At 37.6% G+C, this 13,600-nt stretch overlaps 1 protein-coding gene across 1 annotated transcript in view; it reads left to right on the forward strand.

Moving 5' to 3' along the window:
- The window catches only part of Enthd1 (ENTH domain containing 1), a 120,607-nt gene that overhangs the window by 63,394 nt on the left and 43,613 nt on the right, over positions 1-13,600 (forward strand). Inside the window, exon 5 of the mRNA XM_015501775.2 lies at positions 8,517-8,631. Within this exon, the coding sequence (XP_015357261.1) occupies positions 8,517-8,631 (115 nt within the window). The remainder of the gene's footprint in view (positions 1-8,516; positions 8,632-13,600) is intronic.

Consider the following 13,600-nt stretch of genomic DNA (forward strand, 5'->3'; position numbering starts at 1 on the left):
TGACATCAGATCTCTGCCATGTTGGTATCCTATGCGAATGGCAGCATTTCGTTCCCTTTGCTGGGTGACCAAAGCAACGGGTGAGTCCTGACCGGCCCTCACAAGCCCCGTCTCAGTCCCATTGCCACTGCCCACGAAGGCTCGGTTGGTATTTACTTCCACAGTACTCAGCAGGACCCGGACCGAGAAGCAGTTTCCGCGGGCTCCTTAGCCCTGGGCCAGAGCAGTTCCGGGAGCCGGAACTCGGCCGCGCTGTGCTCGGTGTATGCTCTGATAAGAGCAGGCTCCAAGAAGCAGTTTCCGTGGGTTATTTAGCACTGAGCCTGAGTAATTTGTCTGCAAGCCGCAGGCGAATGGCAGCCTGAAATTACCTGTTCTATGGCTGAATGAGCTGCGATCAGTCGAAAACAGGGATGGTGACGTCAGCTCTCCAAGATGGTGGCCGCTGGCCTCCTCTGTGGTCTGACCGGTGTGGAGAACCAAATTGGACCGCTTCCTTCCCCCGTCTCGAACCCAGAATTCAGCACTGAGTATGGTGCTTGCACGGCTGGCAGAAACTGCAGCACTGTATCCCTGTGTTGCTATCTCCTCGTTTCCCAGCGCACGCGCTGCGGACTCTAGCCGCGGGGCGATTTGCTGAATAAGCAGTGTGACCCTCCGTGCGACAAATCTCTCGTATTTGAGCCCCCGTAGCCGATCCTCGTGCGATGGAAATCCTTCCTCCAGGTTCCGGAGCACCCCACTATTGCTGGAAATTCCTAACAAGATAGCCTTTAGCCGTCCTGACTCGTCATTCTCCCACACAGTGACGCGGCATACGGGGGCAATGCACTCCCCTCGCCGCCATCTTCCCTCCCTCCTCAATTTCTTTCTTTAGTATTCTTTAGTTTTTATCATAGAGGTCTTTTACTTCCTGATTTAGATTTATTCCCAAGTATTTCTCTTTTGAGGTTATTGTGAATGAGATAGTTTTCCTAATTTCTTTCTCAGCATATTCATTATTGGAGTATAGGAAAGCTATTGATTTTTATATGTCCATCTTGTATTCTGCTGCCTTGCTATATTTGTTTATTACCTCTATAAGCCTTCTTGGTGGAGCTTTGTGCATCTTTTAGACATAAGATCATGTCATCAGCAAACAGAGATAATTTGACTTCTTTTCCTGTTTGTATTTCTTTAATTTCCTTTCCTGACCTGACTGCTCTGGCTAGAGATTGCATAAAAGTGATGAGAGTGGATATCCTTGTCTTGCTCCTGATTTTAGAGGAAATGCTTTTCCTCCCTTCTTTATGATATTGTCTTTGGGTTTGTTATATTTAGCCTTTATGATGTTGAGGCAAGTCCCTTCTGTATCTAGTTTTGCCAGGTTTTAACATGAATAAGTGCAGGATTTTATCAAAGGCTTTCTCTGCATATATTGAGGCGCTCTTGTGATTCTTGTCCTTAATTCTATATGTCGTGAATTACATTTATTGATTTGCAAATGTAGAACTAGCCTTGCATCCCTAGAATGTAAATCACTTGATCATGGTGTACTATCATCTTAATGTTTTTGTGAATGTGATTTGCTATTATTTTGTTAAGGATTTTTTATGTCTATGCTTATCAGGGATATTGATCTGTAGTTTTCTGGATATATCATTGATTTTGGTATCTGGATGATATTGACTTCATAGGATGAATTTGGGAGTACTCCCTCTCTTTCTATTTTAGGGAATAATTTGAGAAAGATTGGCATTAATTCTTTAAAGGTCTGAAAGAACTCAGCTGAGCATTCATCTGGTTCTGGACTTTTCTTTGTTGGAAGGCTTTAAATTGCTCCTTCATTCTCATTGCTTAATATTGGTCTATTTAGCATTCTATACCCTTGTGGTTCAATTTAGGTAGCTCATATGAGTCTAGAAATTTGTTAGTATCTTATAGATTTTTCCAGCTTATTAGAGTATTAATTTTCAAAATAGTTTCTACTGATACTCTGAATTTCAGAAGTATCTGTGGTGATCTCTCCTTTTTCATCTATAATTTTGTTGGTTAGGTTTTTCTCTCTTGGTTAGTTTGGCTAAGGGTTTATCAATCTTATTTATCTTTTTGAAGTATACTCTTTGTTGTGTTGATCTTACCTGTTTTTTTTTAATTTAAATTTTTTTTTGTAGATGGACAGAATGCCTTTGTTTATTTTTATGCGGTGCTAAGGATTGAATCCATTGCCTTACACGTGCCAGTCAAGCGCTCTGCCACTAAGTTACAGCCCCAGCCTGTCTATTGTTTTTTATTCTTAATTTCATTAATTTCAGCTCTGAACTTAATTATTTCATGTCTTCTACCAATTTCAGAGTTAGTTTGTTCTTTCTTTTCTAGGACCTTGCAGTATAGATTATTTGAAATGTTCATTTTTAAATTTTTATTTAGTGTGTGAATGTGTGTATGTGTATATGTGTAGGCACTCAGTGTTATAAATTTTCCTCTTAAAACTGTCTTCATACTATCCAGAGATTTTGATATGATGTATCTCTGTTCATATTTGTTTCTAAGAATTTTTAAATTTCTCCCCTGATTTATTCTGTGGCCCATCCCTCATTCAAAAGTATATTATTTAATCTCTAGGTGTTAGAATGGTTTTGTTTTGTTTGGGGTACCAGGGATTGAACTCAGGGGCAGGCTGGTTTTGATCCTCCTATCTCAGCCTCCTGAGCTACTGGGATTGGCATGCGGGATTGCGCCCTTTTTTTTTTTTTTTTCATCATGTTGTTTCTAATTGCATTCTATTGTGATCTCATAGAATATAAGAAATTATCTATTTTTTTTTTGTTTGGTAAGACTTGCTTTTTGTTCTAAAATATGGTCTATTAGAGGGTTCATTCTGCACCTGAGAAGAAAATAAATTCAGTTTTTAATGTATGAAGTATTCTGTAAATATCTGTTAGGTCCATTTGATGAATAGTATTTTTTAGTTCTGGAGAGTCTTAGTTTATCTCGGGATGATCTATCTATTGGTGAGAAAGGTCTGTTTGAATCATCCTGCTCCTATTTAGGGGTCTGTTCAATTCTTTATATTGAGTAGGGTTTATATACATAGATGCATCCACATTTGGGGCATAAATGTTTATAATCATTATATCTTCTTGTTATAATGATGATTCCCTTAACAGTATGAAGGGACCGTTTTGTCTCTTCTGATTAATTTTGACTTGAAGTTGTCTTTGTCATATACGAAAGTAGCTACTCCTGTTTGCTTTCACTCTCTGTTACCTGGTATATCTTTTTTCATCCTTTCACCTTTAGCCTGTGGATATCTTTGCCTATAAGCGAGTCTCTTGTAAACAGCATATTGTTGGGTTTTGTTTTTTAATCCATTTAACCAATCTGTGTTTTTATTGGAGCATTTAGATCACTTACGTTCAGTGTTATTATAGAGAGATGATTTTTATTTCCTGCCATTTTTATTTAATTCTAATGCTCAAATCAGGTTTGATCATCCTTTAATTGACTGTTCTATAGAGATTTAGCTGTACAATGGTTCTGATAGTTATTTTTCATTTCTTCTACATAAAACATTTCAATGAGTATGTTTTATAATGTTGGCTTAGTGGTTATGAATTCTTTTAGTTTCTGCTTATCATGGAAAGTTTTTCATTCTTAAATTCTGAAGAACAGTTTTTCTGGAAATAATAATCTTCGTTGACACCATTATCTTTAAGGACTTGGTATATAAGATTCCAAATCCTGGGCTGGGGATGTGGCTCAAGCAGTAGTGCGCTCGCCTGGCATGCGTGCGGCCTGGGTTCAATCCTCAGCATCACATACAAACGAAGATGTTGTGTCTGCCAAAAACTAAAAAAATAAATATTAAAAATTCTCTCTCTCTCTTTCTTTAAAAAAAAAAATTCCAAATCCTCCTGGCTTTTAGGGTCTAGACTCAGAAATCAGTGGAAAATCTAACTGGCTTACCTCTACTCTAAATATGACCTGACATTTTTCTCTTGTTGATTTTAAAATTCTATCCTTAATTTGTATATTAGACATTTTAATTATAATGTGTCTTGGAGGGGATCTTTTTTGATCTTGTTTATTTGGGGTTCTGAAAAATCTCTTTTGTTTGGATTTCTATCTCATTCCTAAGGTTTGGAAATTTTCTGATATTTCACTGAAAAGTTATGATGCATATCTCAGTACCTTCCTGTACACCAATGATTCTTAGATTTGGTCTCTTAATGGTAGTCTAGATTTCTTGAATATTCTGGTCATGGTCTCTTAACATCTTTTCTTATTGTCAACTTTCCATTCAAAATTATATACTTGGGGTTGGGGTTGTGGCTCAGAGGTAGAGCCACATGCATGAGGCCCTGGGTTCAATCCTCAGCACCACATAATAAAATTGATTAAAGATATTATGTCCACCTGTAACTAAAATATAAAAAAAATTTTAAAAGATTATATGCTTTGTCTTCAAGGCCTGAAAATCTTTTCTCTTTGTGGTCTAATCTATTGGTGATTCTTTCAATTGAATTTTTTATTTGATTTAATTGACTCTTTTCCAGGATTTTTGTTTGATTCTTTTAAAGAGTCTTTCTCTCTATTGAAAGATCTTTCACTTCCTATATTTTTTTTAATATTTGTTTTTTAGTATTTGGCAGACACAACATCTTTGTTTGTATGTGGTGCTGAGGATCGAACCCGGGCCGCACGTACGCCAGGCGAGCGCGCTACCGCTTGAGCCACATCCCCAGCCCTCACTTCCTGTATTTTCTTAGTTCATTCCTTACATCTTCTTTGAGTTCATTGAACATTTTAAGTATTAACTTTCTAAATTCTTTATCTGACATTTCCTCCTCTGGTGGCAATTGGATCAGTTGTTAAGTGTTGTAAGCTATTTGAGATGGTTTGTTCCCTTGTTTTTTCATATTATTTGTACATCTACTGGGATTATTATCTATTCTACTTTTATGCAAGGGATTATTAGTGAGCTTGTTTCTCTTAAGTGCCCCAAGCTGGCAGATATCCAAGCATTGAGGCTCCACTCAGTGTGTATCCTCTGCTATGCTCAGTGTCAGCTCCACTTTGAGAGAAGATACTAAATCCTGTCAACTACATTCACTTTAGAGCAAAGCCATGAACTAGGGAAACATTCATACATGGGGGAAAAACATATTGAAAATCTTCTACACTTTCCTCTAATCCAAGTATAAAATTATAGTAATATTTTTGGATAGGTTGAGAAATGAATTATTAGGAAAATTATTATTACACTATTTAGATATGACAAGGGAAGAGGAGAAAAATTGGGCAAAGGGAAAAAGAAAAGAAAATATAGAAAAAATACAACGTAGATAAAAAGAAGAAAACAGTACATCAGGGAATGGGGGATTTGAGGCAGGAGCAGGTAATTCAAGAGGGAAAAGAGACTGAGAGGAGCAATTACAAACCTGCCCTTGGAAGCAAAATCAAATGATTGCAGTTAATGTTTTAAAACATTAGAAGAAATACATTCGAATGGGTTGAAGGAAGCAATATTTTATTTCATACTACATCATTGTTTCATACTGGAACAGTTGTCAATTCAGTATGAAAAGTAGTATCCAAATGATCAAAATTGACATTAGAGACGTTTATGATATTCCATTGCCAAAGAAGGGAGATTTCTTATCAAGTCTTCCTGATTTGGATTCCATCAGGATTTGGGACCTTTGGAAGATGCCCATCACTCCTCAGCTTTACCTCTACATTTCCCTGGGTGTGGAGGTAATGATCACACCAGTTCACCTCTGGTAGAATTCTAGGAGGCGTCCTTCAATCTTTGTGTGTCCAGGGACCTATTAGCTTTCTGTTGGGTCACAGGAGATGGTCTCTACTTGTGATTTAACAGGCAGGGTACACTCTAGTATGCCTTTTTGAGTAAAAGTTCCACGTATCCAGCACTGTTAAATTCAGTGTGGTCTCCCCTATGTATGCTTTGGAGTATGCAGCGTGTGGTAGCCTAAGATAGAAGTATTGTAGTCTGGTTGATATGGCACTGGATGGCCCATGGAGAAGTGTAGGCCTGTTGCTTCCTCTGGAGTACACGGGTCATGGGTCAGTAGGCTTGTATCTATGCACACTGGGCAGTGACAGGTGTCTGTGAGATGCTTCTCTGAAAGTGGCTTTGTGGAGTGTAGTGCCTTTGTGTATGCACTGAAGTTCTCAGCTGGCTGCTTCGGGTTATCCTCAGGAAATGCCCTCTGTGGGTCTAAGTTTGAGTAGGAATTGAGTTAACTAGAAATTCTGGGCCCCACAGCATGTACTCTACTAGAGGTGCTGAGGCACTAGGGTTACTTCCTTGGTTGCTGTGGCTTTCTCACCAGCCAGTGCTTGTTTGTCAGCCTAGAGGCACAAGTCTGTGTGCCTGAGGGTGCTGCATCTGCTGCTGGTTTCTGTTGGGTGTGGGAGGCACAAGGTGCAGTAATCAGAGCTGTCACTGACTGAGCCTCTACTCCCCTCCACAGGGACTTCTTTATAATGGCACAGAGCACAGTGGTTGTCTGCGACTGTGGGGCCTATACAAGCAGACTTTCTGTGAGCAAACTGTGGCACAGAAGCCTCCACCCTGGATGATGTAGATCACCTGGGTTTTACCCATCACTGTGACAGGCATGGGGCATTATTGGCTCATCTTTGCCTGAGCTCTGGTGGAGGCTGTGGGGAGCATTGGGTTGGGGCTGGCACTGCCCAGGAGTGGTTAGCTCTTCAGTCAGCTCTACCCTACTCCCCTTGTCCTTGGTGAAGGGGATTCATAGCTGTCAGCTAGCAGCAATCCCTCTACACGTTCCCTCTAGATGGATTACTGAGACGACACATTTCAGAAGCATTATCTGTGGTTGTATATCTATAGGTGGGGAGAAGCTGTGTTGATTTGATTTCTTCTAGGGAGGTGGCCAGCTGTGAACTCTACACAGTGGCTGCCCTGCGCGGCACAGCTTTCTGCCCGCAATTTGGGCTAAACTGTGTGCCGTCCTTCACCGTCTTTGCTGCTCCTGCCCTGTTTTAACTTGCTCTGCTTTTCTTTCGAATTGTTGTTAAGGAAATAAGCTTATGGACTTTTCCTCTCTCTTCTTTTCTTGGTAAGCTTTTCTTTTGCTGCTTCATTTCTGGGCTGTGGAGGAGTTGAGGGTTGCTACCTAGCTCCTCTCTACCAGCTTCCAAATCCCCTCACCAAATATATCTTGTTTTTAGATTTTTCTCTGGAAACCTAAAAAGATTTTACTTAATTCTAAAACAAAAAGTAATCCCTAAAAATGTAAAATAAAAGTAAAGAAATATGCTCTTGAGTTCAGTTGGTGTTTTTGTTCTGTGATATTGGCATTTTTGCTCTGAAATTATTGTGAGTATAATATTTGATGAACCAAATATTGTCTTTACTATCCTTAAGAACTAGAATTCTCATCATGGGGAACAGGAGATATGAATGTTAGAAGACATTGTCATAAATGAATACACTTGAATTGTAAGTATATCAGTATAAATTCATGTAATTCATCATGTCAACAAGCTAAAGAAAAAAATATAAGATGGTCTCAGTTGATGCAGTAAAGCATTGACAAATTCGGCACTCATTGATTAAAAAAAAAAAGCTCAGCAATTTGGAAATTAGAAAATTGGCAAATAATGTGAACATTCATTTCAGCAAATACATGTGGTAAACAAACACATGAATAGGTGTCCAACATCATCGGCCTTTAGGAAAATATAAACACACAATGACATATCAAAATGGCAAAATAAAAAAAGGTGGTAACACCGAATGCTGGTGGAGAAATTTGATCATACATTCACAACTAGTAGGAATGAAAAACTGCTAGAAAGCAATTTGTCAGTTTCTTATGAAACTGAATATGTGACTTCCATATAACCCAACAGTTGCACTTGTAGGCATTTATTCTAGATAATGAAAATTTATTTATATCTTACAGAAACTTGTATACAAATATTCACAGAAGCTTTTTTGAATAGCTAAAATGTAGAAAAACCCAGATGTCCTTCACTGGGTTAAACATCCATGCCATAGGGGCTGGGGCTGTGGCTCAGTAGCAGAGCACTTGCCTAAGCATGTGTAAGGCACTGGGTTTAATCCTTAGTAGCACATAAAAATAAATAAACAAATGCATTATGTCCATCTACAACTAAAAAAATTTAAAAACAAACATCCATGCCATGAATACTGCTCAGCAATGAAAAGGAAGGAACTATGGATACACACTGCAATCTGGATGAATCATCAGGAATTATGCCATGTTAAAAATAAACAACCTTAAAAGGTTGAATACTGTAGGATTCCATTTATATAATGGTCTTTAAAGTCATACTTACAGAAAGGAAGAACAGATGCATAGGGGTGGTTAGGGACAGGTATTGCTAAGAAAGAGCCTCAGGAAGATCCTCTTGATTGGGATGGAAATGTTCTATATTTTGACTGTATCAATGTCACTATCTGGGATGTGATTAATTTTTTTCCCAATTTCATGCTTTCTCTCATTCTCTGTCAGGACCTGATGCAATTTTATGATGAGGATCCAAAGCCAACACTACCTCCTTCCATTATCTCTTTATCTAGGTGGTTGTCAGAAGGACAAGCAGAAGTTTGCAGTCTCTGGGATGCAGGTAATTTGGCTAAGGAATATGTAGTTTATTCCAAAACATGACCAAGAAACACCGGGAGGAATTCTATATAAATAAAAATTTTATTTGGTGAAATATAGCAATAGTTGACTTTTATTTAATGTTGATAATGAAGAACAGGATTAGTATTCAATACACACATAGTCCTATAATCTTATTTTATCCATTGTTTCAGTGTTTTTCCTTCAATTTTTTTCTTCTTCTTTATTGTTTTAAAAATGACTACACACCTTAAATATTTTATGAATGGTTTAAAAAAAGCAGAAAATTAATTTTAGTTTCTTATTTTCATTAACTTTTTTGTGGCGGTGGTACCAGGGATTGAACCCAGGGGCACTTGGCCACTGAGCCACATCCCTGGCCCTACTTTGTATTTTATTTAAAGACCGGGCCTCCCTTCGTTGCTTAGCACCTTGCTTTTGCAGAGGCTGGTTTTGAACTAATGATCCTCCTGCCTCGGTCTCATGGTGTGCCACCACGCCCGGCTCATTAACTTACTTTTGATGGAGTTTAATTTATGACATCTTTCAAAAGCAAAAACTAAACAAAAAGTGAAAAGCCAAGATGCTTATCTATCCCACAAATTGGCTAATCATCTAGAATAAATAACATTAGAAAAAGACACAATATAAAATTATACAAAACTAGCCTCAAATAAATTATACTATTGCATTTCAGCTGGGCTCTGCTGGTACTCTAGATCCTATAGGATCTGATCACCAATTGAGCCACTTCATCCTGTATGTTTTTCATGAACTGTCAATTTGCAATACGTATTTCCTCTTAATTTTCTCAGAAAGTAGGTGGAAGGTCTGCCCAGATGAGAGTAGAACAATATCATTAGTGCCTTTCATTTTCTTTGTTTTTGCTTTTGTGTTCATCCAGACAACCTTTCCCTTATTACAGAAGTGGATCCTCATGTTTTGAGTCCCATTTTCTCCATCTTCTTGGACCATGCATCTCAAACTTTCACTTTATATAGAGCCTCATTATTCAAAATATAAAAGCTGTAATATATTAGTATACACTTATTTTACAAGTTCACATTTATATAAAGTTTTCTTACAAAGCCAGTTGCGAGAACAGCGTGCATATTTTAATAACACAAAACCAACAAATCCGGGTTTATGGTATGGTATGATATTTGCATAAGGATGGCATGCTCATGGATAATTAGTTACAAATGATTATAATATAGTAGACAGTTTGCTTAGTATCCTTATAACACACTAAGTAAACAGATCTCAAATCAGAAGCTTGAAAGAACAAGTAAGGAAATTGTTTGATTTTCTAATTTAGCCTAATATTTTTCCCTGCTAAAACTTAAAAAATAGACTTTAAGAGCAGTTTTAGAGTCACAGCAAAACTGAGTGGAAAGTAGAGTTTCCATGTATGCCTTTCTCCTCTTAGATATAGCCTCCCCCACCATCAGTGTAACACACCAGAGTGGTACATTTGTTATAATTGATGAACCTACATCAACACACCATTATCTCTTTAAGTCCACAGTTTATATTAGAATTTACTGCAGATTCTATGGGGTTGAACAAATGATATGCATACTCTTTTACAGTATCATTACAAAGGAGTTCCCCTGCTCTAAAAATCCTGTGTGTACTGCCTAGTCATCCCTCCCTCCTCCCTCCCCTGGCAACACTGATGTTTTTATGGTCTCTATAGTTTTTTTCTTTTCTGTAATGTCATAGAATTGGAATCAGGTGTAGCCTTTTCAGATTGACTTCTTTCACTTAGTAATATGTATTTAAGGTTCCTCCACATCTTTTTATGGTTTGATAGCTCATTTCTTTTTAGTGCTCAGTAGGATGTACCACAGTTTATTTATTCATTTACCTACTGCAAGACATCTCGGTTACTTCCAAGTTTTGGCAATTATGAGTAAAGCTACTTTTAAACATTTGAAACAGGTTTTTGGGTGAACATAAGTTTTCTCCCTAACATTTAATACAAGTGAAATTGAATATATATGAGCATCAAAGTCAACCCACCCTACAGAGGAAAAAGGTCACAAAACACATTGCCTGAGGGATGCTTCCACCATTTTACTTGTCAGGACCAAGTAAAATAGGGGCTTTTCCTATTTTTAATTCTTTTTTTTCTCTAGTCTCTCCTTGACACCGGTCTTGTTAAAATGCAGATCCTAGCATTTCACTTCCCAGCTTAAAAGCTTTCAGCATTTCTCTACTGCCAAAGGATAAGTCTGATTTTTTTGTACTGTCATATAAAACTTTCATCATCTGGTCCAATCTTTCTGGGCATCACCCAAAACTGTCAATATTCACTATGCTTTGTGACACTCCATTACTCAAGGAGTTTCTTCTCTTTAGAATTTGTTCCAGTTACCTTGGCTATGTAACATATTACCCTAAAACTTTGTAATGTAAAAGAAACATTTATTTTGCTCCTGGATTCTCTGGGTCTGGAATTAGGACAGGGCACAGTAGGGTTGGCTTGTCTCTGCTCCATGATGTGTATCTGAGCCTCAGCTGGGGGATTCCAATGCTGGGACAGGGATCAGCTGAAGGCTGCTCTTTCAAGGAATCTGACAGTTGCTGCTGGCTCTCTGCTGGGGGCCTCAGTTCCTCTCCACATGAGTCTCTTCGTGTGGTCTTTCCACAGGGGTTAGTTTGAGTTTCCTCACAGCATTGGTAGTGAGGACCCACTAGAAGCCAAATAATCTTGGAAGTCATGCTGTGATACTTGAAGTCATTCTGTTGATCAAGGAAATCACACAAACCCGCCCAACATCAAGGGAGAGGGACTATCAACCTCCACCTCTCCATGGAGGAATGTCAGCATCATACTAAAAGAAAAACATATTGGATGGGATGTACATTGCCACAGTCATTTTTGGAAAATATAATCTGTCATAATCTTCCACCAAATTATACATGCTTGACAAAATCCTATTCAAAAAAGCAAGGCCCAGTGAAAATGTCAGCACTGCTATAAAATTTTTTTATATACTATATCTCCTTTCAATATGTTCCCACAGGCCTTTTCACATATCTCTATTATAGAATTTATAAATTTGTATAATAGTTTTATAAATTGTATTCACTTTAAATTACATAAGTTAATAAGTGAATGTAACCTTACTTTTAAAAATTCAAACAATATAGATAAAGCTAATCCCCCACCTTGACTGTCCCTTATCCCACAATCCCCTCTAATGGGTTAACTGTTAGCAATTCGGTGGTTATTTTCTAAACCTTTCTCTGTGCATTTACATACATATATTAAGAAGCATTTAGAATTGACTTTGTTTATAATATTATTCCGTATTTCCCCAAAACTTTTATTAAACTTATGAATATCACTTGACTGTCTTCAATGTGTGTCAATATTTAGAGATTTACCCTGGTTTGTTTTTTAACTCCAGTAGGGCCAGGATATTATAGTTTCTGCTCCTACTGATAGAAATTTGGGTGTTTTATATTTTTTCCATTATGTATATATAGCTTCAGTGAATGGCCTGTACACATTTGTGAATGTTTCTTTAGGGTGGGTCCTTAGAAATGGAATCTCTGGGCCATAAAGTATGCCAATTTCTATTTAATTAGTGCCGTTAAATAGGCTCTCAAAATGTCAGTGCCAGTTTGTACTCTGGCTTGCAGCATATGAGAATAACTATTCAATTCACACCCTTGCTAGCACTTGATGTTTTCAAGCCTTACATTTTTATCACTTGGATAAAAGTTCCATTGCATAGGAGGGTATAATTTGCTTATTTCCACATATCAATTGGGTATTTATATTTCCTCCTCTATGGACTGCCTCTTTATATAATTAACCTATTTTTCTTTTGGATTGTTCGCTGTTCAAGTGAATGGATTTTTGTGTATGCTCATGCGCGCACACACACACACAAATCTTTTATCTGAAGTTATGTTGCAGATATCTTGCAGACTATGAATATCTTTTGGCTTTCTTAATGGTGTCTTCATAGAAGTTTTGTTTTTTATCACCACTCTTTTCCTTAATACTGAGTGTGTGTGTGTATATGTGTGTGTTTGTATTCTTTTTAGTTATATATGACAGTAGAATGTATTCTGACATATTATACATACATGGAGAACAACTTCCCATTCTTCTGGTTGTATAAGATGTGGTGTTTGTGTGTGTTTAAGACAGTTTTCCCTATCCCAAGTTTATAGGATATATTCCCTCATATTTTATTTTAATTGTTTGAATTATTTAGTTCATCTGGATTCAAAGTATTTGTGAATGGCTTTAGATAAGGATAGTGGGCAGCCAGTTGTCTCGTAACACTTATTCACTAATCCATTTTTCTATTGTTTTAAAATGACTCTATAATACATACTAAATAGTGTCTGTTTAACAACTCTATTCTGTTCCATTGATCCTTTTTTCTGTTTCTGATCTGTTTAACTTTTTGCAACTATTATACCACTGTTATATTAATATATTCTATTTTACTTAACTAATATTGTATTTGTTATGGTTTAGATCTAGAATGTACCCCAAAAGCTCATGCATGGACTTTGTTCCCAATGCAGCAATGTCCAGAGGTGGGGCTTTTAGGAAATAATTTGATCATGCAGATTCTAACTTCCATCAGTGGATTAATTCATTTGATGGATTTATAATTTGTACAGACAACTGGGAGATGGTAGAAACTATAGCGAAAGGGGGTATGGTTGGAGGAAGCAGGTCATGGGGGGTGGGGGGCATGCCCTCGGGGACTATTTCTTGTTCCTGGCCCCCCACACTTACTTCCGGATGCCATGAGCTGTCCAGATTTTGATACCCATGATGCCTCACTTCATGCCCAGAGCAATGGAGCTAGCTGACCGTGTACTGAAACCTCTGAAACCATGGGCCAAAATAAACATCTTTCTCCAAGTTGTGTCAGGTATTTTGGTCACAGCAATGAAAAGCTGACTAATAAATATTAGTGATCACTTAGGTC

The sequence above is a fragment of the Marmota marmota genome, unplaced genomic scaffold (assembly GCF_001458135.2).
Source record: "Marmota marmota marmota unplaced genomic scaffold, marMar, whole genome shotgun sequence".
NCBI lineage: Eukaryota > Metazoa > Chordata > Mammalia > Rodentia > Sciuridae > Marmota > Marmota marmota.